The following is a 24315-nucleotide window of genomic DNA, read 5'->3' as shown; positions in this document are numbered from 1 at the left end:
TTGAGCTTTTTGAGACTGAAGACGAAAAACAGAATCAAGGCGATTTAATTGTTAATTTATGGATTAATTAACATAGTGGATTGAGCTACTATAATGTAGTACAGTAGTTTTCACTTTACAGATTTTTCCATATTATCGTTCCGATTTGGGATTTTATTGCAAAAGTATGTCAAAAAAAGGTGGAACTCTAATGTTGGGTTTTCTTTATTTCGAAGCACTCTCAGTTTAGGAGATAGGTTTTTCGGCGAAGCTCCGCTTGCAGCTTAAATCTAATCAATGCTTATTATATTTTCACTAACTAAAATAGAACCTGTCGAAAGACAATAAGTGGGCCAAACAGTGAAATATGCTATGCTTTCGAAGCTTATCGACAAATTAATTTCAATCAAATTACTTACAGTGCTCAACATGACCTGGAAGCCGTACAATAAATTACAAAACGAAATGAAATATATCATTCCATCCGCGATCGCAAAAAGACGAAAAGAAAACAGAAGATTCCCGATTCCATCGTCTGAGGGAGTTAACCTTTTGCCATCACACTTGCCATCCAATCGTTTAATAGTTAATCTTAATCACCCCCCGTGAGGACGCGCACGTCTGTGGCCAATGGAAAGAACCGTGGTCGGTGGCCACTTCCAACAATGCTCGCGCGAATTACTTTGTCCGCCTGGCTGCATCCATCATCGCGTACCTTGAAACAATTAAAACTCATTCAGCGTGTGTCACATTATTGTGCTGCTGACGAACCACGCCGCACTCCGATGACGATGATGTGTCTCGGGGATCAGCTCGAAACAAAACAAAAAATCGCCAGATCCATTCGCCCTCATCGTGCATCATCTAATGATGATGAAGCTGCTGCCGCTCACACCCGGTCCTTATCGTGATCATACAAACAAAACCCTGCCAAACCCTGTAATGTCTGTTTAAAAATGGGTGTGACTAATACGCAAAGTACGCCTCTGGTAGTAGTAGTTGAAGCACCAATAACAACAAAAAAGCATTTGCGTAGTTCGAATACATAAATGTTTACAGTAACATGCACCGGCAAGGAGTGCATGCGCCGAACGTTTACATGATCGATCGGTGCACAGCACTGCCTCAAACACAGGGCTGCCCAGGCATCATCAGGCAAACAGCATTAATTTCTCGTGATCGCCATCGAAGGGGGTACTCAGCGGTAACCTTCCTTTCCGGGTACCGTACGCAGAATCGATCGAGTCACTGATGGTGATGGTGTGGCTCTGGCGCCGGCAAGATTCTGTCTTGGCCCCCTTGCAATCTTGATACGGAGCGCAACGAAGTGCATTCTGCCCGATGTCTGAGCTATTTATAGCATTAACGAAGGGTTTTCGGTCGGTCCGTCCCCTTCTGGCCACAATGCGTGTGTGTGTGGAGGCGAATGACCCATCAATACATTTCCTATGCAATGGGATTTGATTTTTTATGTTTCTTATAAAGAGTTTGCTTTATTGGTCATTGACCATGGTAAATTTACAAATTGCACTTTTTTGTTTTCCATTTCACAATTTCTATCTTATTTTCTCATTTGTTTCCTTAGCTTTCGCCACAACCATTAATTTAATAAATTTTGTAGTTGGCAGTTGCAATTTGAATATTTTATTATTGTCCTTTGTTATTTAATGTATTGCTCTGTCAGCGTCTTTTTCTCTTTTCATTCTTTCTTTTTCTGTTTGCTAGTTTCGTTATGTATAAATTTCACATTTTGGCATCCAATTGTTTTTTTTCTATTTATTTAAAGTCTAGACCTGAATTGGTTTCATTTTGTGGAAGGCACTCCAACGGTCCGGATGCGGTTTTCACGCGATACAGATTCCCGTCTTCATCGTCATCTCGACCGTCGCTTGACAAAACCGTGAAATGGTTTAAGATTTAGCGTGCCCGCTGAGGAGGAAACATAAATCGCTGGCGCACAATGACACGCGTGACAGCCGGGCCGCGAGATGCCGGGCGGTAGCGCCCGCCCAAAGGCCACCGGCAATTCTGTATTGATTGGCTCAGTCAGGCGCATAACACTCGCCCAGCTTCGCCGCGTAGCATAATTTACGCTGTCGCAACGAAATGAAATTACATTTTATTCACGTTGAATGCTGGCGCCTACCGCCCATGGCCTATGTCTTTCTCTCGCGCACACTCTCTCTCTCTCTCTCTCTCTCTCTCTCTCTCTCTTTCTCTTTCTCAATCGTCCACTTTAGAACACACGCCAATTGGTGCAAAGTGTGAAGTCACTTAAAAGCCAATCTCGATTTTGCTGGGTTAGGCCCCTGGCCGTGGCTGACATCATTCAGAAGTGTTTTCCACGGATTTCTTCCGTTCGGTTCGAAGCGTGTAGAAGACCACTTCAGCGATCGTTTAACCCTTCGGCGGTGGCAATTTCTTGATTTTGGACAAATTGAATCCTTTTTAAATAACAAATCTGATCTGAGCACAATGCAATGGAACGCACATTTAGGATGGAATTAACATTGGTTTATTTCAAACCCTAGATGATTTAATTAATTATTCTTCCCACTTGGCTGGTCAAAATCATTCCATTCGCTCTGTGTTGCCGACAAAATACGGTCGATCGAAGCATAGAAAGCGATTCAACGCAGCCCTCTGGCGCCCTTAAGGGTTACGGGACACGGAAGCAGGCCACTGGCCGTGGTGACGGGGGGTGAAAGAAGTGAAAGGAGGGTCATGGTCACACCGGGGGCCACGGGTTGGCCCCTTGAGGCACATATCGATGACAAACAAGTTGACCAATTTCGGTGGGCGCAGCAGGAGCGAAGTGGGGACCGTAACGACCTTCCGCCGTCGGCGGGATTCTGGTCGTTTGGCGTCCAACTTAACCCCTCGATGGCGCGCCTCTCTGGCGTACGGCGGCGTTGATCTGCACACCGACGTGATTGACGACCCCAGGACCTGATGCAGACGATGACGACGATGCTCGTAAGGGGTGTGTGCCTGTGATGGATTTGGTGGATCGTTCCTATTTGTCACGGGTTCACGACTCCGGCACCTCGGTACTTTTGGGCCGGCAGGAGCCCGGCGCAGCATCATCAGCAGCTCTCAAAAGTGGCCGTTGCGTGGCTCGTTCAACTGGAAACGATGTCTCAATTGTGGACTAGTGGTTGAGGTTTTTTTTCGTTTCTTCTCCTTCTGTTGCCATTGTTGCTGTGGTTCGGATATTGCGGGCCCGTCACCAGTGTCGTTGATGGAGTGGAACTGTCGCGCCCGCTGGAAGTACTGTGGAGCCCGAGAGGTTCTGAAGCACGGGACGCGGTCTAACGGTTGGGGTTGGTAGTCATTATCTTCGCCATCGGCGACGGACGACCACACGAGACACCCGGAACGTGATGGTTCTATAATGAAAAACCCCAGCGCGAGACACATCTGCAGGTTTGCCAAATTCGCTCGCATGCTTTAAAGCGCCGGCGGCGTCTCGGCGCTGCTGCGTGGCCGTGACATATTTTATCCTGCGCATGATTTAGATCTTGAATGCCGCACGAATTTAAGGTTTTATTATTTATTATTACCAAATTAAAATGGCTCGCGTAAGCATTCATTTCGTCTTTGGTCTATGCTCTCTAAAATTAGGTGTCACCACAACTGATGTCGTTTACCACGAAACAAATTTTGTGAAGATGTTTGTAGGGCTTTACGTACTATAATGTTGCACATCTGCTTGCTATCTCTTCGTCGAAATAAAATGGTTAAAAAATTAAATAAAATCGCCAAAACGCTCAGTTGTAAAAAAGCGAAAGGCTGAAATCAAATAGAGCCCACCCTATTGAATACGACACTTTTCTTCATTGACCATCAATCTTCATTAAATCATAGTAAAGCACGCTCCGTGAACGAATCGGTGAACCTAGAACAAATACACAATGTCACTCGTCCCGTACGCCGGATCCATTTAATATGTAATGGCTGTTGCCGAACATTAAGGATGTCCTAATGCGCACACCATGCCCTTGTGGGGAGCCCGCTGGAAGCGATTCAACGTGACGCAACGTTGACACTATTCCGGTGTGGACCCATACGACCGTTGTGTCCGGCGTCCGCGTAGACTGCGGACAGCGCTTTTTTCTGTTTCGACCCTGGCCACTAATTCCGTGGATTAGTCGGCGGCATGCTAATGTCCCCGCAGATGACAGTCGTCATGCCGGGCGATGACGTAAGCCTCTTTCACTTCGCCGAGAAGAACACACAGAACGGACACCAGAGAACCGTCGCTCGCGCCGTGGTGCCATTAAATGTTGTACTCAACGACTCCCGGCTCTTCCGGTCGCGGTCCCAATTTTTATGGAAATACAATTTAATTTTTTTATCTTTAGTTTTCCAATCCGATACGTTTGCCAATTTACGGCGCCCAGATGGAACACCGATCGCGCATTGGACGTTGGCACGGCTAACCATTATTTGGCCGGAGCGCGGTTCTTGATGTGTTCTGCTTCGCATCACCGACGATTGTAATGTAAATTGACGCCCCATGGAAAACGCATCAAGAGCCGACACGGCACGATTCGGACCAAAAACGGTGCTGAACTGTCCAACCTTCTGGAAGGAATTCAAGTAAAACACTGGACTGAAATCATCAAAACAAAAAGGATAATGCTATTTTGTGATTCCGGAGTGTTTTTCATGTCGCCCGATCGATTCCTTCTTACATCTTTTAGGACTCTGGCTTCCGACCCGGCTTCCCGGCCTTTCCTATGCCCAACTAGTCATGGGAAGCAAAGTTTTGCTCTCTCTCTCTCTCTATCGTCAATCGGGCCGCTTTGTGGGTACGTTGGACACCCTACTGCGTGAGGGCACCACCCCTCAGAGACACAGCTGTATTTTGTAGTGGAAAACGGCGAATGACTCATCGGCTACCCCATGGGGAAGGAAAAATAGGTTCCAACTTGAACGGGGAACGCCGTGCCTTGTTCATGTACGAATACCTTTGGGGCTTAATTACGTTTGCTGATTGGTATCTTTCTCACACAGGTCGCACTTTGTGGAAGCCTGTTCAATAGGCTCCAACTTTTCGCGAATGATTCTGCCAATGAATTTTCTTTATTGGCATTCGATATTGCATGACAAAAGGCTGGAGCATAATTATGTCGTTGATTGTTCGTCGAAAGTTTCGACTGGTTCCAGATATTTCTTCGAGGGTCATCGACAGAAGCTCAAATTTTTGCTTGTTCCGTGTTTGAAATATGGTGGGCACTCGGAGATCTGTTCCATTTTCCTGCTACTCAGTGTTTTCTATTTGACGCAACTTGTATTCGTTACCTATCTGACGAGTTTCTTCGTCGACAGAAATAAAAAAAACTATGCTGCCATATGGTTCTCGTTCATGCAAATGCCAAACAAAACCTAGTTCTAAACATAGCGACATAACCCCAAGCCGGGTCCGGTTCGGATGTCGTGTAACCTAACTCGAAGAAGTGGAGCCGTCTTGAAGTGAATTGCTTTCTTTGCGGGACGGCCGCTGTCTATGGCGAATATTCTTCCCAAGTGTGTGTTTTCTTTGCACATCCGGTAGGTGCTGAAACACCACCTGTCGCTATTGACCCACGCCCCGCGGGGCTGGCCACCACATGGGGTTTTTTTAGGCGGAACATTTGCTCTTCTGAGCCACAACATGTACTTTTTGTACACCCCTGGCTCATGGTGGCAATCAGGGTTTTTTTTTAAACGCTTCCTGTTTGTTCTTTCGTTCGGCTCAATTTTCCTAATTTATCGACGAAACACCGGATGACATAACTAACGAAGCTATGAGCCCCGACCTTCTTACGAATGGCGCCCACCAGCTGTGTCGGGTGGTGGATCCTATTTGACACCGCATTTTCTGTGGCATTTTTAATACTTTGGGTACAACCGACCGACACCTCATTTGTGGTGACGAATGACAAAGGGCGTGTAATGTCCTTTAACTTTTCCAAGTTAAACACACCGTTTCGAAACACACATCGTTTCTTAATGACAGTTTGAGAGAGTTTATTAACAAAAATTTTTAATTTAAAATTATTAATCAAACTAAACTTTGACACAGCTGAAGCCCTGAAAAACTGTTGCTAGATGTTGGTCCTTTTACAGATGGACACATTGAGTAACTCATGATAGGATGTTTTCAATTTATTAATATAACTATTTGTCACGTACCATTAAATGCTTTCAATTTCATCGTGCGATAGTCACAGCGAACCGTCGGAAAACTTAAAAATAAAATAAACAGAAATGTCTAAAAACTGGCCGAAATGTCAACTTTACCCATTACCCTTTGGCTACCTTCGCTTTGTGTGCCATTTCCCTGGGTCGGCAGCGGTTTTCCCTCGAAGCATGTTTTGGCTCTTACACCGTCAACAGAGAAAACCTCTACCACTTACAGTGTATGTAGTTGCGCGGACTTGTTTCGGCCTTTTTAAACTCTCTTCCACGTCCATTTACTGTGCTCTGCACCAACCCAATCGCTCTCCACAATCCAGGGCCAGAAGAAACGTCCTCACGCATTTTATGCCAAACGTTTCCACCGCCTGGGCGGGCGATGGTTCTTCGGCGACAACCGGCGAGAGCCATCCATTTACTCCAAACGCGAGGACGACGAGAAACCGTATCGCGGTGTGTTCCTTTCCGATGGCGACGACGACGACGAATAAGGAAACTTGAATCTGTGGCGGTGCTGGCCGGTGTGGGATAGAATTTATCGTCTTCAAATACTGTTATTAAAGCCAACGCGCGCACGAATCGGCGTCACCGATCGCTCTTGGTTTGAAATCTTCGCAAAAACGCAATTGCAGTTCCCCCCAGTTGCGCCGACAAAACAGGGCTACAATTTAAACAGAGCCGACTCTCGGTGTGCGCTGCCGATCGGGGAAGGTGGTAGACAATACATCACATAAATCTGCATCGGAATGCACAGAAGTGGATGTTGTTTTATCGACAACCTCCACTCATTTACGATTGGCCGTGGCGGACTCCGTGATGTGTGCAGTGTTTCTCAGAACACCCCTGCCACGGTCCCAGACATGCACGGAGCCCAAGGTTACCGAACATTTCCAATTTCCCGCAGAACGTGTGAGTTGACGCAGCCAAGATTTTCCCGAAATAGAATGAGCGATGCAGCTTTATGGCCCAAAAATTCGCAACATTTCACTTCCCTTTCGTACCGTTTTGGTGAACTATTGGCAATAAGAGAGAGAGAGAGGGGGCGAGAGAATCTTTGATTTTTTGGAATTTGGGAAAAGTCCTGCTGACGAGATACATTTTTAAACGGAAACCTAAGATCACGGCACGACCCAACGTAACAGAGGCTTGCAATGCTGCGTATGTCGCCCTTTTGCTGGCCACAAGAACAGGCGAACCAGCAGAATCCTGTTCTAAGCTGTGGCGAACGCATTGTTTAGGCCGTTTACAGAATAATCACGAAGCGAAGCGACGGGGTTCTGCTGCTCTGCTCCTGTGGGGCCGCTGTGCTATAAAAGGAAGGTTTACGCGCTGACCACAACATAATTGTCTCCGGTGGCATGCTGCGGCATGGAGTGGTGGAGCCCCTTTTCATGCCATATTTGGCCATATCACTCTTGGCATGTTATGTGAGTTAGTGGCCCAGCACATTTGCAGTGCAATAAACGAGCTGGTTGGTGCTACGTTTCTTTCTTGATCCTGGTGACATCTTAGCGGGACTTTATGTGGATGGTAGGACAATCGGAGTCGGAGGCAAATGTATGTTCCGGTTGGTGGCTGCAACCGACCAAACGAATTTCTTTCTATTTGTTTGCTTCTTTTTATTATAGATACGAAAAGGATAAAAACTTTACACAACACACCACCGTTGAGTGAATGATTTTTGTCCGCCAATAATTGCAAAACGGGCGCGGACGCTGTGTTACGATGAGAGATCTAATTGAAAATCTTGGTTCCCGGAATGCTCCTCAGCAGCGCCATCGCCGGTCGGCGAAGATGATTCGCGCAGCCGGTGTTGCCTGTTTTCCGATGCTTCCCAGAAGCGCAGTGAATCGCTTGTTCACCAATTGAAGCCGCAGTAAGGCCACGGTCTGCAGTTGAACTTCGCGATCCAGCTGCCTAACCGGCAACTTGTTGCTATGCAACCATACAGCCTACGCAGCAATGAATAACGAAACGGAATACTGTGCCACTGAACTTGATCCGATTCCTGTCAATATTTTACGATAAAAAAATCCACAACAGCCGCGCGCTCTTTCACATCCTTGTGATGCTACCGTGTACCTGTAAATAAATTTTTTTTATGAGCGCTGCTAACGGAAAAAATGAAACGTCCTCGCCCCTCGCCGTTCCGAATATTCCTTGCCGCGATATGGCGGCGATGGACCAAAAAAAAATCGGTCCATCTTACAGAATGCTCGCTTCGAAACGGCTCTTCTTACGGTATCCGTATTTTTTGTTGGCCAGAGCCCCAGAGCAGAGTAAACCACCACAACGGCTTCGCGGGGCTTCTCCGTGGCGCATTTGTCTTGATTTTGTTTGGTAAGCCAACCTACCAGTCAGTCAGAGCTAGCCAATCCCTCCCTTAAATCACAAATGTGGCGGCAGCACGGTTCGATGGGGTCGATAATTGGGTTTAAATTTCGCGGAACCAGCCTTTCGTGGGCTCCTCACGGGCTGATTCCGGGATTAACGGAGAACCATGTACCCGTCACCGGTGGACGAAACGAAACCGAATTTGGCACGGCCCCGCGACGTGCCCTCTCTTTCGCCACGGATGTGTCGAATTTGGAATGTTTTATGCCAGCTTCTCGGCGCATTGACCCAGAAAAGAAGTGTCCAAAATCGCCCATCGCCGTTCGCTCATTGGGGTCCAAATGAATTAGGGAGAGTGGATCATTTTTTGCGATGTTTCGGGTTTTTTTTTCGGTACTGCTTTTTTTTTGGCTGAAAACGAATGATGGTAAATGATTCGCGCAAAGGACGATGCTGAGCACTCAACAGTCCTCTGGTTTGTGCTAACAATAATCCGTTGGTTTGTGCTAACAATAATTTTAAAAGTAACTTAAAGGTAATAAATTGGCGGACATTTGACCACACAGAGCCACAAAGAATGTGTGCAATAAAAGCAGCAGCACCAGTAAAGTTATTTACTCAATCCGATCGATCATAAATTTAACGATTGTGCAATCAACCGTTCCGATTCATTATCAACGCATTCTGACCTCTCCAACAATCACGCATGGACGTCAATGCGTGATGGACGTCTGAGCGAAGGACCACAGCACACCCCTTCTTAGAGTTAGCATTTCGCAAACCATCTAGGGAATCGACTATTTTATGCTTATCGAATACACCTCATTATCCGTCAAGTGTTAACGACAGTCGATCGATTAGTGGGTCGTAAGGAGTCGAAAACGTTACGCCCGATTTGTCGGTTTTTTGCGTCTGTTCGAATTTTTACCAACAACTTGAATGATCTTAAGTTGATGATAGTGCGGCTCTGTCCATTCTAATAGATAACAAACGAAGCTACGAATGTTGTGCTCCAAACATGATCAGTCTGTAGGACGGTGCAAACATTGTGCCGCAATGTGCGTAAAATGAGTTCAGCTGCGCTGGTCTCTGGCGGACATCCCGTTACGGGTGCCGCGCAAAGCAATGAACCTAGAGACCCTGCGCTTCAGATGGTGTGAGCGTTCTGTGTTTAGCACTTGCCAAGATCACGAGCTGGCAGTCCTTCGGTAAGAGATTAGCACCACACCCCAAGCGGTGGCTGAAGGGGACCATCGCCACGAGCGACATTATTATTTATTATGGCAACAACCGACACGCAGACCCCGAGAGCCTGGTTTCTAGCCGTGCCAGACCCATTACTTAGCACAAGAAACGCATCAACGTGTGTTGTGTGTGATGAACGTGTATGATTTCACCCTTGTTCCCATTTCGCAGCCGCGCCACGGTGCAGCTGATGCAGCGGGAAATACGCGAAAGGAGAAGAACAGAACCTACGCGCTGTGGCAGGCACTCCGTTGCACTCCCGGATGCAGCTATGATTTGTGGCAGCACAAAAAACTAGTTCCGACGACGCTTCGCGTTTCGCAGTGCCGATCTGGTTCTGCCACTGGGCGCACCTTGGAGAAGAAAGAGACACAGAATGTGCCAACACTTGAACGTGGGATAAATGTTTGGGATGACACTAACGGATCTTGCCCGTCAGTTGTTGTATGCATAACGAAACCGCCAGCGCAACTGGAAAATCGAAACTGTTTGGAAAGTGTGATTAGCACAAACAACGTACGATAAATCTCGGTTGCATCGGTTTGGCAGACCCCGGGAGTCACGACCGCGAAGCGCCGGGGCCCATTATTTCACACAGCCCGTCTTGTGTAATCGTCTTGCGCACGCAGCTCAACCGAGCGTGGCGTACTGCTCTGCGATCTGCTTCCGGATCATGTTTGTTGATGTGTTTGCCTGGCAAGGAGTCTGCTTGTTGGCAAACTCTTTTTGCAACCTTTGCAAATAAATTTAAGCGATATTTAAGCTTCAGAGACTCTCTGCAGTTCTGTACATTTTTCGCACAGCGTTAGAAGAAACTATAGAAACGTTTATAAAATGTCGCAACCTATCGGTAAACGTTCGAGGCTTAATCCAGCAATATTCTAGTGCGTTTCTTACCATTTTTGAATATTTTGGGGTAAACTTTGACAATACTTTGGAAGCAAAAATAGATAAATATTTTACACGTAAACCGTACAGTGGAGGTGGATAGACCAGAACGGTTGCGGAATAATGTGAACAAATATTTTCTCATTTAAAATCCAATTTAATTAAACTGTTTTTTCTCGTTTCAAAGTATTAGTGTTGAACGTTTGCCTGATTTTGTTCATCTAAATCTAAGAGATTAAACTTCCTTTGCTAAAGGACACAAAGTACCGTAAATGGCCGTACTCGGTCCACGCTTCCACGCTTTGTAACACGCCTTACGCCTTGTCCCGCCTCTAATAGACCGTTTCTCAAGCTTTTTTCGGGGTAAATTGATTGCCCATATCTAATCTGGAAAACGGTCCGTGATTTCTTCGGACGGCCGTTTTCCAGGTTAGTTCGCATTCGTTCCCCCGACCATTTCGGAAACGGGAACGGGCCCAGCACCGTAGGCGGCGTTCCACATGCATTAACACCTGGCTGGCTGGCTGGCTGGGGGTGGTCGTAACCCACACACGCGGCGGTGTAAGTTCTGGCCCCAGTGCTGCCTTGCATCCGACCCAATTTCCGCACCACTTTCTTCTTCTGTCGACGGCCTCTACCGAGGTTCATGGCCTGCCGACCTAAAGCAAACGGAGTAGCCGCCGTTCGGCCGAAGACAACGCACCCGGATGGGCAATTAAAGTTGCGCACAAAATTCGTAACACTACGCGAGGCCCATTGCGGCAGCATTGTTTCGCAACAACAACGATTTGACGGGTGGGGATAATCATCTTTTGATTTTATTGACCGGAAACATCTCCCTGCGCGGTGGCAAATGAAACGAAACTCTAACAAAGCACCTTCCCGCATTGGCCGCAAGGCTTCATTTTTCTTGTCGACAGAGATAACGCAAATGGGGTTTACGATGCCGCCTTTGTGACGCCACCGGACGATGTCGCATCCTGCCGAACGTCGCTTTTGAGAAGATTAGACCGTAGGAAGAAAGAATAACCCCTGCAGGTTACGATGTGTGCACGGGTTTGGGAAAGCGTATTGGGAAAACGTTATCACAAGATTGACAACATTTGATACTCCGACAGTTTTCTTACTTAGTATAACCTCGCTTTAGTATAGAGAGTGTGTAACAATGTTTTTATTGGTCTTTTTCTGCCGCAGATGACGATCGGTTGCATCCTTCCATTGAGTTCTCGCACTACGCGAAAATACGGCCACAGTTGCAGCACGGGCGTGATAAAAGATTGCTTACGAGTACCCATGAAGAGGTACGTTTGGGTGTAGCGCGTTCCGAAGTAAACGAGATCGGTCCGGTTTATCCGATTTTTCTCTTCTCTCGTTCCAGAACGGTCTTCATGCGTCGCATTTAACCTTAACGTATAGATTAGACGAAGCTGATGTGATATTAGATTTACAGTTAAACGAACAGCTTATACCGGACGGCCACTTCCTTAGCTATCAGCTGCCAAACGGTACCGGCAAGCACGTCGTACGATACAGCCGTCCGCAGGAAGTCGATCTTTGCCACTACCGGGTGTGTAGCAATACGCCAACGTTTTGCTAGGTTTTCCTCGAACACTAATCGATTCACACATACCGTTTGGCACCGTAGGGCACAATACGCGGGAAAGCTGACTCGAGTGCCGCGATTTCGACGTGCGAAGGCATCCGGGGGATTATCATGGACCGTGACGAGACGTACTACGTTGAAAGCTTACTGACGGTGGCGACAGACGCTGGAACGACGACGGGCACCAATCGCTCGCGAATTGACCTTGGCGAACACTTTATTTATCGGTTAGTAGCCGGCGGGGCGCACCTTGAAGAGCAGCTCTCGCCGTAATCGTAAAAAGTGTCCCCGCTTTTTTACGGTCACTATCTTTCTCCGCACACGCAGACATGCAGATTTACGGCCAACCGGTGTGAATGGGGGCCATGATCGATGCGGTTACGATGGTGGACACGTTAACGGCACTCACGATCCGGAACTGTATCGACAGCACATGGCGGAACGTGGCGCAGCAGGCGCGACCAAGCAGGTAGTAAAGGCGCTCAAGTGCACTCCAGTGCGACGAAGACTGACGACTAATGTATGCTTTGTCCGATTGGTGTTTCGTAGCGCTCGCGGCGGGCAGTATCGTCGGGCGCCATGCCCAAGATTCGCGGCCCTTACAACGCCAACCGGCACTCGAGCTACGTCGAGCTGGTCATCGTGGTCGACAATAAGATGTTTAAGTCGATGCGAGAAAACTTTAAAACGGTGCAAAAGTACTGCAAGGACATCACGAACATCATCAACGCGCTGTATGAACCGCTCAATATCTTTATCGGCTTGGTCGGGGTAGTCGTGTGGAACGAGGGCGACGAGATCGAGATGTCGAAGGACGGCGAGGTGACGCTGAAGAACTTTTTGCACTACCGCAAGAAGACGCTGATCAAGGATCACCCGAACGACAATGCGCAGCTGTTCACGAAGGAGCACTTCGATGGCGGTGTGGTGGGCAAGGCACTGAAGGGGCCGATCTGTACATACGAGTTCTCGGGCGGCGTGGAGATGTATCACAGCGAAATCATTGGCGTGCAGGCGACGACGGTGGCGCACGAGATGGGCCACAACTTTGGCATGGAGCACGACACGGCCGACTGCCAGTGTCCGGAGGAGCGGTGCATTATGTCAGCCTCGAGTTCGTCGATCGCACCGAAGCACTGGAGCCGCTGCAGCATCGATCAGCTCAACCTGGCGTTCAACCACGGCATGAACTACTGTTTGAAGAACAAACCGGAAAGCCTGTTCGAGTCGCCGGTGTGCGGTAACGGGTTCGTCGAGGTCGGCGAACAGTGTGACTGTGGGTTGCCTGAGTTTTGCGACAATTCGTGCTGCGAACCGGAAACGTGTATGCTGCACTCGAACGCCTCGTGTGCGACGGGCGAGTGTTGCGATCTGCGGACGTGCAAACCGAAAATCGGTGGCACCGTTTGCCGCCCGGCGGACGGGGAGTGCGATCTGCCAGAGTACTGCTCCGGCGAGTCCGAGTACTGTCCGGGGGATGTGTTCAAGCGCGACACCGAGAACTGTGACGATGGGAAGGCGTACTGCTACCGCGGCTCGTGCCGATCACAGAACGATCAGTGCCGGCTGCTGTGGGGACCGACGGGTAAATCGTCCGATCAGTGCTACAGGAAGAACGAGGAAGGCACTCGGCACGGGAACTGTGGATACAATCGGGTGAAGAACGAGTACGTCAAGTGCGACGAGGCGGACATACGCTGCGGAATGCTCCACTGTCGGCATCTGAACGAGCGGCTCGAGTTTGGCATGGAGTCGGTGGCCATCCTTTCGCACAGCTTCATGACGTACAATGGGAGCGTGATACCGTGCCGGACGGCGATCGTCGATCTTGGGTTGCAGAAAGTGGACCCGGGACTAACGCCGGACGGGGCCAAGTGTGGCGAAGGTAAGATGTGCCTCAACCAAATGTGCATGTCGGTGGAGAAACTGATGGCGGGAGGCAATGGAATGGCATGCCCGGAGAACTGTAACGGCAAGGGAGTTTGCAACAGCGAGGGTCACTGCCACTGCGAGGAGGGCTTTGCACCGCCCCTGTGCAATCTTCCCGGGCACGGTGGTTCGATTGACAGTGGTCCCGCGACGGATCCAAATGGTAAGTTCGAGCAGCGGCGGGGGTCCGTTTTCGGAAAATATAATTCCAAAATCTAATCTTTTCGTGCTCCACACAGCAACGGCCGGGTTCCGTCGAGCAATGTACATCTTCTTCTGCGGCGTGGTTCCCGTTTGCACCATCTTCGTGGTCCTCGTGTACTACTTCCGCGAAGGAAACGCGTTCGCCAAGAAACGCAAATCGCCCACCAACGTGTACGTACCGAGATATACTTCGTCCGGCACCGCTATTGCCACCCGCACGCGCTCTTTCTCTTCTGCTAGTGATTTTCGTTCCCTCGTTGATGGTGGTGGTGGTCAACGGCCAGAAGGACACCGGCAAGTTTCTCTCGAACGACACGAATCGCTGCCGTCTGGCGACGCACGGGCAACGGTGAAAGTGTACGAAGGGCGTACGCCTCGCAGGAAAGCACCGTTCCCACCCGGAGCCAAGCGTCAGCGACTTGTGACCATCGGAGACATGCGCCTGGTGTCCAGCACCAATCCGGACCTGCTGAATGCCAGCACCGAATTGCATCTTTAGTTTTGTTGTACTGTGTGTGGTGTTGCCCCTTGTGTTCTCACTCGTATTGCACGCCTCTTTCAAGCTAATGGCTGGTTAGTTTACGGTGGTTTCTGTCTATCGCTTCGCTAACTAACCTTCGTTCGATGGCCCCAAAATGCGTAGAATCTGTATAATAGTAGATCCCGTTCTTACCCTTTTCCTACTTCATTACGCTTCTCTGCTGTGTGTGTGTGTGATGTCTAGTTTTAATCGCATGGGTAGGTAGCACTGGTAATTAACATTCTAAAAGAAATTACAAACATGTTTTTAATCATAGTAAAATTACCTTTAGAATTCTCAATAGGTTAGTGATAATCATTTAACAACACATTTAACATTCCACGTAGTACGGCGGCACGTTCCAACTCCAGCTACTATTGATATGTCTAGTAACCTATGCAAGTCTTAGGGAATGCCGTTCGATTTACCGCTTGTAGATTACTAGATTAAAGCGAACGTCAACTATGTTACGTTCACATTCAACTTTCAAGATTTGGTACAAAATACCTCATCCTCATCTGTGTGTATTAGAAAAAACGCTATTGTGATAAAAAGATTTCATTTTGTTTCAATTAGGTTTTCCCCCAATTGCTTTAATCATCGTTTCGAAACATTCACTCGGTCGTTATAAACTTCCACTATTTCATGTTTGCACGTTGTTCTTTCAACAATTAACCCATTAAACCAATCGTAGGCGTCATTTGTGTTGATTTTTCACCATTTCCAAACCATTGCAGCTTGAACATTCACATCAAACCGGACAGTTCCCACTCGGCAAGCTCAACACATACGATGCTACCTTCGTCGCCGAACTCGCCCGACTCGGACATGAACTCGGCTCTGCTCCGGCCGTCGGCCACACTGGTCGCGACACCGGTCACTACCGGGTCGGAGTCGGACTGTGTTGCCAAAATTATGTATGGTAAATTTAACGGATTCACCCTTCAACCACTTCACCAACACCACGCCCAGGGTAACAAAAGGTCGCCCAAGGTAGCGCTAGTGCAGCCCGTGGCCAAGTGTAGCGAGGACACGACCAGCAACGCTGTCCCAGCCCGTGCCGCACCTCCCGTTCCCAAATCGCTTAAATCGCTAGAAGCAGGCGCGCAGCCTTCGACGGAAGAAGGTAGCACTGATAATGTAATGTACGCCAAACCACCTGCAGGTATTCGGTACGCGCAGCGCATCAATGGCTGCAAGTTGGCCAACCACGAGCATCAGCTAGATTCCTCGCCTGCCCCAGCCCTTCCACCTATGAATCCCGGTTCAACAGCTCGGCCCATCATCTCCAGTCCCATCCTCGAGTCGTCAACGTGCACCTCGCGTGAGCTAGCGTCGTCGACTGGTGGTGGCCAACCAAAACCGTCGGTTGTTCCCATCCGACCGGCACCGACTCTGCCACCGGTTGGCACGGAGATCGTTTCCTTGGCACCGTCCGGTGGCGCTTCATCGTCTAACCCGGCCGATACTGGATCCCTACCGGCGGAGGTTCTTATCAATCCGGTCAGTAGAGAAAAAAAGACAAAGGAGAGCAAACTGAACCGCATTACGTCCTACCTGAAGAAGGAAGAGAAACCTAGCAAACCGGAACCGAAGCAGCTGAAGGTGATCGATAAAGAGAAGCTGCGCAACATTGACATCTCCGCACCGATCCCAATCGATCAGGGTGGGGAACTGGCCCGCAGCATGCCCAAGCTGGTGACCGAACCGACTGAGACCCCGAACACTGTTGGCGGTGGTGCCAACACGGTGCAAAGAGCGACAAGTATGCGAGATCCGACAGCAAATGGCCCCAGCCCAGCGGGTCGTCGGGTTCGTATTGTAGACGATCGAACACCGGACGGTGCCGACCAAACGACGGCCATAAAGAAACCCACAGTAGCATTAAAACGACCGCAAAGTATGGTCGGTACGCGTCCCACGATTCCGCCTCCCAGGCCACCGGTGCCTACACAGACACTGGTGGGCGCCATGAAGATTCCCGGCGTTCCCGGGTATCAGAATCCACCGCCACCGAAAGCAGTCAAAATCGCAATCCCTCCCAGAGGCGGCATTGCGCGGTCCGAGTATGACGATTGCCGCAACGGGTCTGAGGTGCGGCCTGGCGCCACTGGAACCACCCACGGCTCGGACAATATCTACGCAGTGATCGATGAGTCGCCGTCGCCACCCAGCATCCTTTCGCCACCCGCGTCGGCCATTTCGTCCGGTGGCAGCTCGGAGAGCATGGGACTGTTGGGGGAAATAGTGAACGAGATCGAAAGCCGTCACGGTGACTCGGTGTACATTGCGTCGACGTTGCGACGCACGGGTGGTGACGGCAGTAGCCGAAAGTCCTCTTCCATCACCAGTCAGCCGACGGCGATCGCCACTGGTGGGCCTGCTGGCGATGAGCTGCCGCACGATGACGATGACGATGAGCCAACGTATGTCAACACTTCGGAAATTATAGACGACGATGATGACGATTTCGACGCAACGGAGGACGATGATGAGAGTGCGGACGATGATATTGGTCCGGGATCGGGACCCGCACCGGCGAATCGTAGTTCCTTGCTAAGCACCACCTCGAGCGGTTACCTGCGACCATCGGCCATCAATAGTGCACCGATCGCACGGATAGCACCGTCAACTGCCGGAAGCAGAGTGAACGAGCAACCGTCCACCAACACCGCTTCGGTCACTGCCAATAGCTTAAGTAGTTTCAAATCGTCCCCCACGGCACCGGTTGCTGCCAACGGTGGCGACAATGTTCTGAATCACATCAAATTCCAAGGTCCCACGGCGAAGGAACCACTGAAGAAAATGACGGCCTCTGCCACCATTCAGAGTGCCGCTTCTGCCAGCACGGCGTCCTACAAACCATACCACAGCGTCCTATCGAACACGGCCCGCGCAGGGTCAGTAGTGGCCGCTACGAAGGCCAAAATAGCTTCGGAGAAATCGAACGCAAGTACTAGCAACCCTCCGGCGGTGAGTAGTGGAGCAGGAAGCAAGAAACCGACCACTCAAACCGTGCGCACCCGGACCCCATCTCCTCGAGGAGCCATCGGTAACGGTCAGCTACCGAACGGTACCGTCGCTTCCGGGGTGAAGGCTGTGCAGAAGCCTAAAACTCCTGCCAAACCGGAACCACTGACGACGAAACCGATGGCGGCGGCCAAAGTATCCACCGCTATCACCACTGGAGGCGGGTCCGTTGGTAATGGGAAACTGCTATCGGCGACCGCACGGACAGCGCCGGGGAAGGCATCGAACGTGGCATCGTTACAGCAAAAATTTGAACAACGAAAGTAAACCCACGGAGAAACCCGTCGATAGTTCCCCGACATCGTTTCCCTACCCAGTGATTGCGGCACAGGTTTTGTCCACTTTGGCCTTTTAGTTAAATTATTTCGCCGGCGTCATAGTTGGCTCTTTACACGACGACCATGAGACCAATTGTTTTCCAGATAAGAGATAACTACTTATTTAATGTTTTGTGAATAGAATTTATAAGATCGTTATTTAAATGACAGACGAGGTCGAATTGCGAGATGGTGCTCTTGTGATCAGTTGACCCGTTCCTCATACCTTAGTCCGTCGTAGTCCAATGAGAAGACGAGCACCAGCGGCCGATGGGTGCACAACACAGACTTTAAAGTCCATTTATTTAGGATACCTATGACGAATTATGTAAAAGTTGTGTGAAATGCTAATAAGCTTATGAAGAGTGTAACGTGCACGGACTCGTTGGTGTCGATAAATGTTTAGTGTGTGCCTCCTTGCTATGGCAGAAACCAAAGAAGCAGACAGCAAAACAAACAATCAATTTCCGGATCGGCAAATTCTTTGGTTGGAGGACCCACCAGTGAGCATGGCTGCGATCGCCGACACACATTGCCAGCCGACGGGGCGATCATCGCTAAAATAAAACAAAACTCGGATTTTCGGTACGGTTGTTGTGAAGAAACCATGTTGAAGAAAATAATATTCGTCTACCAGACTTGTTGAAGCAATGTGATTCCGTTACGTTGGTTTCGGTTCAAAAATGTTTGAGCTATTACGTTACGAAATCGAAAAGCGAGTAATGTTACAAAGCAGTAAGCTCGCATCGTAAGCCAGAAGCATGTACATAACTGCACAATGCCAACCGATGGCGGTCCAACAGTCGGTCGGTGGATCGGCCTTGTAATAACACAAAACGCATTTTCCCTCCCCGTTTCATTGCTTCTTGTTTTGAATCTCACTTTTTTTTTCGAAAAAAAAACAAAACTCGTATATCCTTATGATAGTAGAAAAAACGTTGTAAAGGTACTCAATTGGAGGCGAATAAAGTAATGTCATTTTTTTAATAAAAAGAAACACTCACAAAACCGTACGCTCACATTTCTTTACGCTCCTCTTCGTTCGCACCTGAAGGAGCGGCCGGCTTCGGGTGACCCCGGCTGGGTCTGAGCAGATATTTTTCCAATCCGAAGAAAGGATACTCGAAGGCAATGCACCACACGGTTCCGACGAACGCACTGATGCAGATCAACCCGAACGCACTGTAGAACAGATTGACGATGCTAAAGTGAACCGGGTCGCGTAGGGCTAGCGTGAGGGTGACCGCTTGGACGGCGATATGCACCAGGTACATGGAGTAGGACAGACGAGAAAGTGGTTGCCACAACGGGCAACCGAGAAATCGATCGACGAGCCCACCCTGGCCGTTGATACACACAAAGATGACCCACATGACGGCAAAGGCCCAGAAGCTGCGGTGTAGAGACTCGTAGAACGCATCGGCAACCAGCGCGATGCGCGTATAGTCACCGATGTAGAGCTGCTTCAGTGCGTATCCGGTCACGACGAGGATTACGACCGTCACCAGCCATCCGGCTGCCAGTGCCACCCTCGGTAGCTTCACCGGTGCCGATCGCGTACGGTGCAGCAGATAGCCGAAGAGTACCCCAAACAGCCAGACACTCATGCGGGCATGGGTCGGATGGTAGGTTTTGCGTGGCATCAGTCCATCGCCCGGCGGGGCCGAACGGTTCAGCCGGTACTCGTTTACCATGAAGGTGGCGAAAACGCAGCTGATCGACAGCAAGGCAAGCAGGACGATCGCCGGCACGAACCGCTTACCGTAGCGCCACAGCGGATAGATGAGCAGTGGCGAGAGCAGATAAAGCTGCATATCCACCGCAAGGTACCAGGTGTGTGCAAAGCACATCGACGAGTAGTGCGAGTAGTTCTGCACGTAGAGCAGGGCGCCCCACCAGCTCTTGGTACACGCTGTCAGCAACTCCCCGGCGACCAGTTTGTACAGCAGCCCTTCGCCGAACCACTCCACGAACGCAATCCCAAACAGGACCAGGGCCGCATAGGCGGGCGTGAGGCGTACGATCCGATGCAACCACAGTTCCCAGACGTTCAACCGGCGCTCGCGTTCCAGCTCGCGCAGCATCTTCATCGACACCAGCATGCCGCTGAGCATGAGGAAAATGTCGACCGCTTTACCGCCGAGTCGGTGGAATAGCACTCCGAAGTAGCTCTCGGCGTACTCCTGCCGGACGGGGGTGTTGAACGTCGGCAACCCGAGCGCCGAGTCATGCACGTGATTGACGATAATCCACAGCATCGACAGCGCACGGATGCCGTTGACACACTCGAGCACACCGTCCTTTCCTTCGGCGCGAGGCGTTATGCGAAGCACGTGGCCCAGGTTTGTGTAGACTGAGAAGCGCTTCACGAATCCGGGTGCCTGCTGGTTGTGGTGAATAAAGAAGAGCTCCGCTACCGTCATCAGCAGAAGCAAAGCGCCGTAGGCCGAGAAAAGCACACTGAAATTTTTAGAAGATCGCGGTTAATCGGGGCCCCGGAAGCTACTTCGCTGCGCGGAAGCCTAGTTACTCACATCGCCACGATTGTGGCCGCCGGAAAGGAGCGGTGCTCATCGCGATAACAAAACAGGTCGAGCTGTGGTCCATTCACGACCATCATCTGGTTGGCCACAAAGTACACACTGGTAAGGTCGGCCACCAATGCTGGCTCACACGTATCCGGGACGCAGACACCATACTGCAGCGGAGCCGACACCGGAATACCGGCCTGGCTCAGATCAACATACAGCGTGCAGTGCTGGCCGCGAACCATCGTTAGGGCACCCTGGTGCACCAACCGGCGGCACTGGTCAAAGCTACCGAAAGCGAACACATTCCCGAACAGCACACCAGCCGGATGTTTGCCCCATGAATCGAACACTAACAGAGATCGGAGAGTGAAGCATCAAAACGGGCGACGAACGCCGTATCTTCTCGATCGACACTTACTAGTCAGTGCCCAAGCTTCGCCCGAATCGAAGGACGCCGCAAACACACCGAGCTGATTGAGGCAGGCATGATCGGTTACACTCGTTGCGTTCCAAGTGGCAGAGACCTGCATCAGATGGTCCAACAATCCATACGGAATCTGGTCCAGTACCGTCAGCTGGGCGACAGTGGCTACTGGCAGCACCCCGACGAGACTAAGTATCGCACAGAAAATGCTGTACGACACAGTGGAGCGATTCGGCGGACACAGCATTGCTTGGTGTTGTAAGCATCTGTTCCAAAGTCTTACTGAGCTTTCCGAGGGCCATCATTCCGCGGAACAATTGCCACTGTTGGTTACGTCTGGCCAAAGCATCAGGCAATCGGATAAGATATTGCCCAATCGCTGCTCATTACGCGATACTAGCTGCGATATGGGCACCGCATGACCGCGAGGCTGACGATGGATGCAAGAGGACCAGTTTTTGTTTAATCTACGCAATCCTTTTGCAAACAGTTCCTTATTCCAAAATATCTGTGAGTAGGTCGTCTGAATGAGATATCCGTTTCCCCGCAAAAATGTGTTAACAAAACATGAGTCTTATATCGTTTGATGATTTTTTTCTTTTCAGACCCCACGCATATTTGTCCTTATCTCTATGTTTTATCGCAGCCTATTTGCGAAGGTAAGCTTTTGTTCATTGTCACTAATTTTACAATAACATGCTGCGAAACGATGACTCTTTATTTTAGCTGTTTGAATAAATAGTTCAAACTCAGAGCTGGACAAGGATAGCTCAACCTGCGTACGTTTACGTAATACGTTTACCGTGGCTATTACCCTAGCTTAAACTTTCATAATTTCTTGAACCTTTTAATTTCTGTTCATCAGATGTCACGGTAGCGCAGTCCATCGCTTCGGTATTCTAATCATCTAACCTAAATATCAGGGCTTAGAGACTCGCAGTCAATTCTTTTCGTATCTTCGCCATTATGTAAATCTTATGGTAAAATGTTCGCGCACTGACACGATAGCGTGATACTACCGGGGACAATACCTTATATCGAACAAGATCTCTTGAACAGGAAAGCAGCAAATGTTGTAGGTCACCTGCTCCAAGTGCTCCGAAGAACTCTTATCAATCTCGTCGACTCGTCACTGAACACGGTCGAAGCCTTCGCTTTATCAATGTAATCTGTGGTGGGTTCCATGATGTCCACAACAACTACCAGGCCCCCAGGGCATCGAGCAACTTACTGCACTGGTTTGATAAGATAAGAAACGGGGTCCGATTCCACTTTCCACTGTGGAGAGTATTTGCACGATTTTTTCTGCTCCCTGATTGCGCTTCTATCCAGTGCTTGCTGATAACCAATAAAAAAAGCGTATCTGTTGATCAGAGTAGGCCGATTAAAGGTTAAAAATCAAAACAAACAGAGTTGTGCGTGCGTAAGAAACGACATTCAACGTGATGGCCATTACGGGCTCTTTTGGGAGGATAAAGTCGTAGTTAACGTAACCCCCGACCAATCGTATTTCTATCGTCGACATACAACTATATGAGCCATTTTTTAAATTCCAGCTGATGTTTCATAAAAAACCCCGTCAGTAGATTCACGAGCTCCAAAGGTCTCGGCCATGACTAGGCCGTTTGGTTATTTTGGTTCTATACTTAGGGCCCGGTAATCCACTAGGAAGCTGCTTTGATAAGATTGCGATCGATTTGGCCCCCTCGGCTGCTGCTGAATTGGACAGTGGTTGGATGCGACCGGACGGGGCCGACTGTCTATAAAAGTGCATAGCCCGAGCGCCGGCGAAGGCAGAGAAAAAAGTGTACTTTACTAGGAATCGTTTTTAGCGGGCAAAGCAAATGACCCGTCTGGAAGTCGTCTTACTGACGGTGGTGCTAATAGCCGGGGCGGTTACTGCAGGAGTTCCCGTTCCGAGGGAGCCGTACATGCGACTGGCTCACGATGTGCCGGCCAACTTTACCGCCGACATTATCCTGCGCGATGGCTACTTGCTCGAGCGGCACCAGGTTACCACGGCCGATGGTTACATTCTGACCATGTTCCGCATCCCTGGCAGTCCAGCCAATCCTCCGCGAGTCGGTAAGCATGTGGCATTCCTGCAGCATGGACTGCTTAGTTCGTCGGCCGACTACGTCATCCTGGGACCGGGTCGTGCTCTCGCGTACCTGCTCGTTGACGCTGGATACGACGTGTGGCTGGGTAACGCCCGTGGGAATACCAATTCGCGGCGGCACGTCTTCCATGACCCCGACGGACGCAATACGGCCTTCTGGGACTTTAGCTGGCATGAGATCGGATATTTCGATCTACCGGCCATGATTGACTACGCGCTCGGGCACACCGGGCAAACGTCGCTGCAGTATGCAGGCCATTCGCAAGGCACTACGTCCTTCTTCGTGATGGCTTCGCTGCGACCGGACTACAACAAGAAGATCCGCTCGATGCAAGCGCTGGCACCGGTCGCCTTCATGAGCAACCTGCGGTCACCGTTCGTGCGTGCGTTCGCTCCCTTCGTCAACCAGCTCGAGTGGATCATGAACATGTTGGGTGTGAACGAGTTCCTGCCCAGCAGCGAGATGTTGACTCTCGGCGGACAGCGCCTCTGCCAGGACGAGTCACCCTTCCAGGAGGTATGCGCCAACGTGCTGTTCCTGATCGGTGGTTTCAACTCTCCGCAACTCAATCGCTCGATCATTCCGGCCCTGCTGGAGAATGCTCCTGCGGGTGCTTCGGTGAACCAGTTGGTGCACTACGGGCAAGGCTATAACTCTGGCTTCTTCCGCCAGTACGACTTTGGGCTAACGCTGAACCTGATCCGATACGGTTCCATCCGCCCGCCAGACTATCCGCTGCACCGTGTGACCGCCCCGGTGGCGCTGCACTACAGCGATAACGACTGGCTCGCCGGTGTGCCGGACGTGCGTGAGCTGCACTCCCATCTGTCGAACTCGATTGGACTGTTCCGGGTGTCCGATCCGCGCTGGAACCATCTGGACTTTGTCTGGGGCACCGACGCAAATTCGTTCGTTTACGAGCGGGTGATTAGCTTCATGAATCGGTACAATTGATACGGACATCTGCTGATGGCCAGTGGGGGTCTGCCACTGATAGGACCGCGCGGA

At 50.1% G+C, this 24315-nt stretch overlaps 3 protein-coding genes across 3 annotated transcripts in view; 2 read left to right on the top strand and 1 right to left on the bottom strand.

Moving 5' to 3' along the window:
- The window catches only part of LOC131207564 (uncharacterized), a 31730-nt gene extending 12546 nt beyond the window's left edge, over positions 1-19184 (top strand). Inside the window, exons 2-8 of the mRNA XM_058200182.1 lie at positions 11824-11930; positions 12008-12196; positions 12275-12459; positions 12560-12701; positions 12782-14324; positions 14401-14536; positions 15623-19184. Of these exons, the coding sequence (XP_058056165.1) occupies positions 11824-11930; positions 12008-12196; positions 12275-12459; positions 12560-12701; positions 12782-14324; positions 14401-14536; positions 15623-18182 (4862 nt within the window). The 3' untranslated portion in view covers positions 18183-19184. The remainder of the gene's footprint in view (positions 1-11823; positions 11931-12007; positions 12197-12274; positions 12460-12559; positions 12702-12781; positions 14325-14400; positions 14537-15622) is intronic.
- Positions 19185-19248: 64 nt separating this feature from the next.
- LOC131207563 (nose resistant to fluoxetine protein 6-like) lies at positions 19249-21434 on the bottom strand. Its single transcript, XM_058200181.1, has 3 exons — positions 21182-21434; positions 20767-21112; positions 19249-20692 (listed from the first exon to the last, which is right to left on the bottom strand). The coding sequence occupies exons 1-3, from the start codon at positions 21432-21434 to the stop codon at positions 19249-19251; spliced, it is 2043 nt and encodes a 680-aa protein (XP_058056164.1).
- Positions 21435-21883: 449 nt separating this feature from the next.
- On the top strand, positions 21884-24261 carry LOC131208459 (lipase 3-like). Its single transcript, XM_058201220.1, is given in 3 exon segments — positions 21884-21915; positions 22065-22091; positions 23142-24261. Coding segments are annotated over 3 exon segments (1179 nt in total).
- Positions 24262-24315: the final 54 nt, after the last annotated feature.

The sequence above is a fragment of the Anopheles bellator genome, chromosome 2 (genome assembly GCF_943735745.2).
Source record: "Anopheles bellator chromosome 2, idAnoBellAS_SP24_06.2, whole genome shotgun sequence".
In the NCBI taxonomy this organism is placed as follows: domain Eukaryota; kingdom Metazoa; phylum Arthropoda; class Insecta; order Diptera; family Culicidae; genus Anopheles; species Anopheles bellator.
Note: the sequence above shows the minus strand (reverse complement) of the source record. Positions and strands in the feature narration are given on the sequence as shown.

Coding starts and splice junctions, on each gene's coding strand:
- LOC131207563 (XM_058200181.1), bottom strand. CDS start 21,434: ATGCTGTGTCCGCCGAATCGCTCCACTGTGTCGTACAGCATTTTCTGT. Junction 21,113..21,181: donor CGAAGCTTGGGCACTGACTA/GTAAGTGTCGAT, acceptor GATCTCTGTTAG/TGTTCGATTCATGGGGCAAA. Junction 20,693..20,766: donor GCGGCCACAATCGTGGCGAT/GTGAGTAACTAG, acceptor TAAAAATTTCAG/TGTGCTTTTCTCGGCCTACG.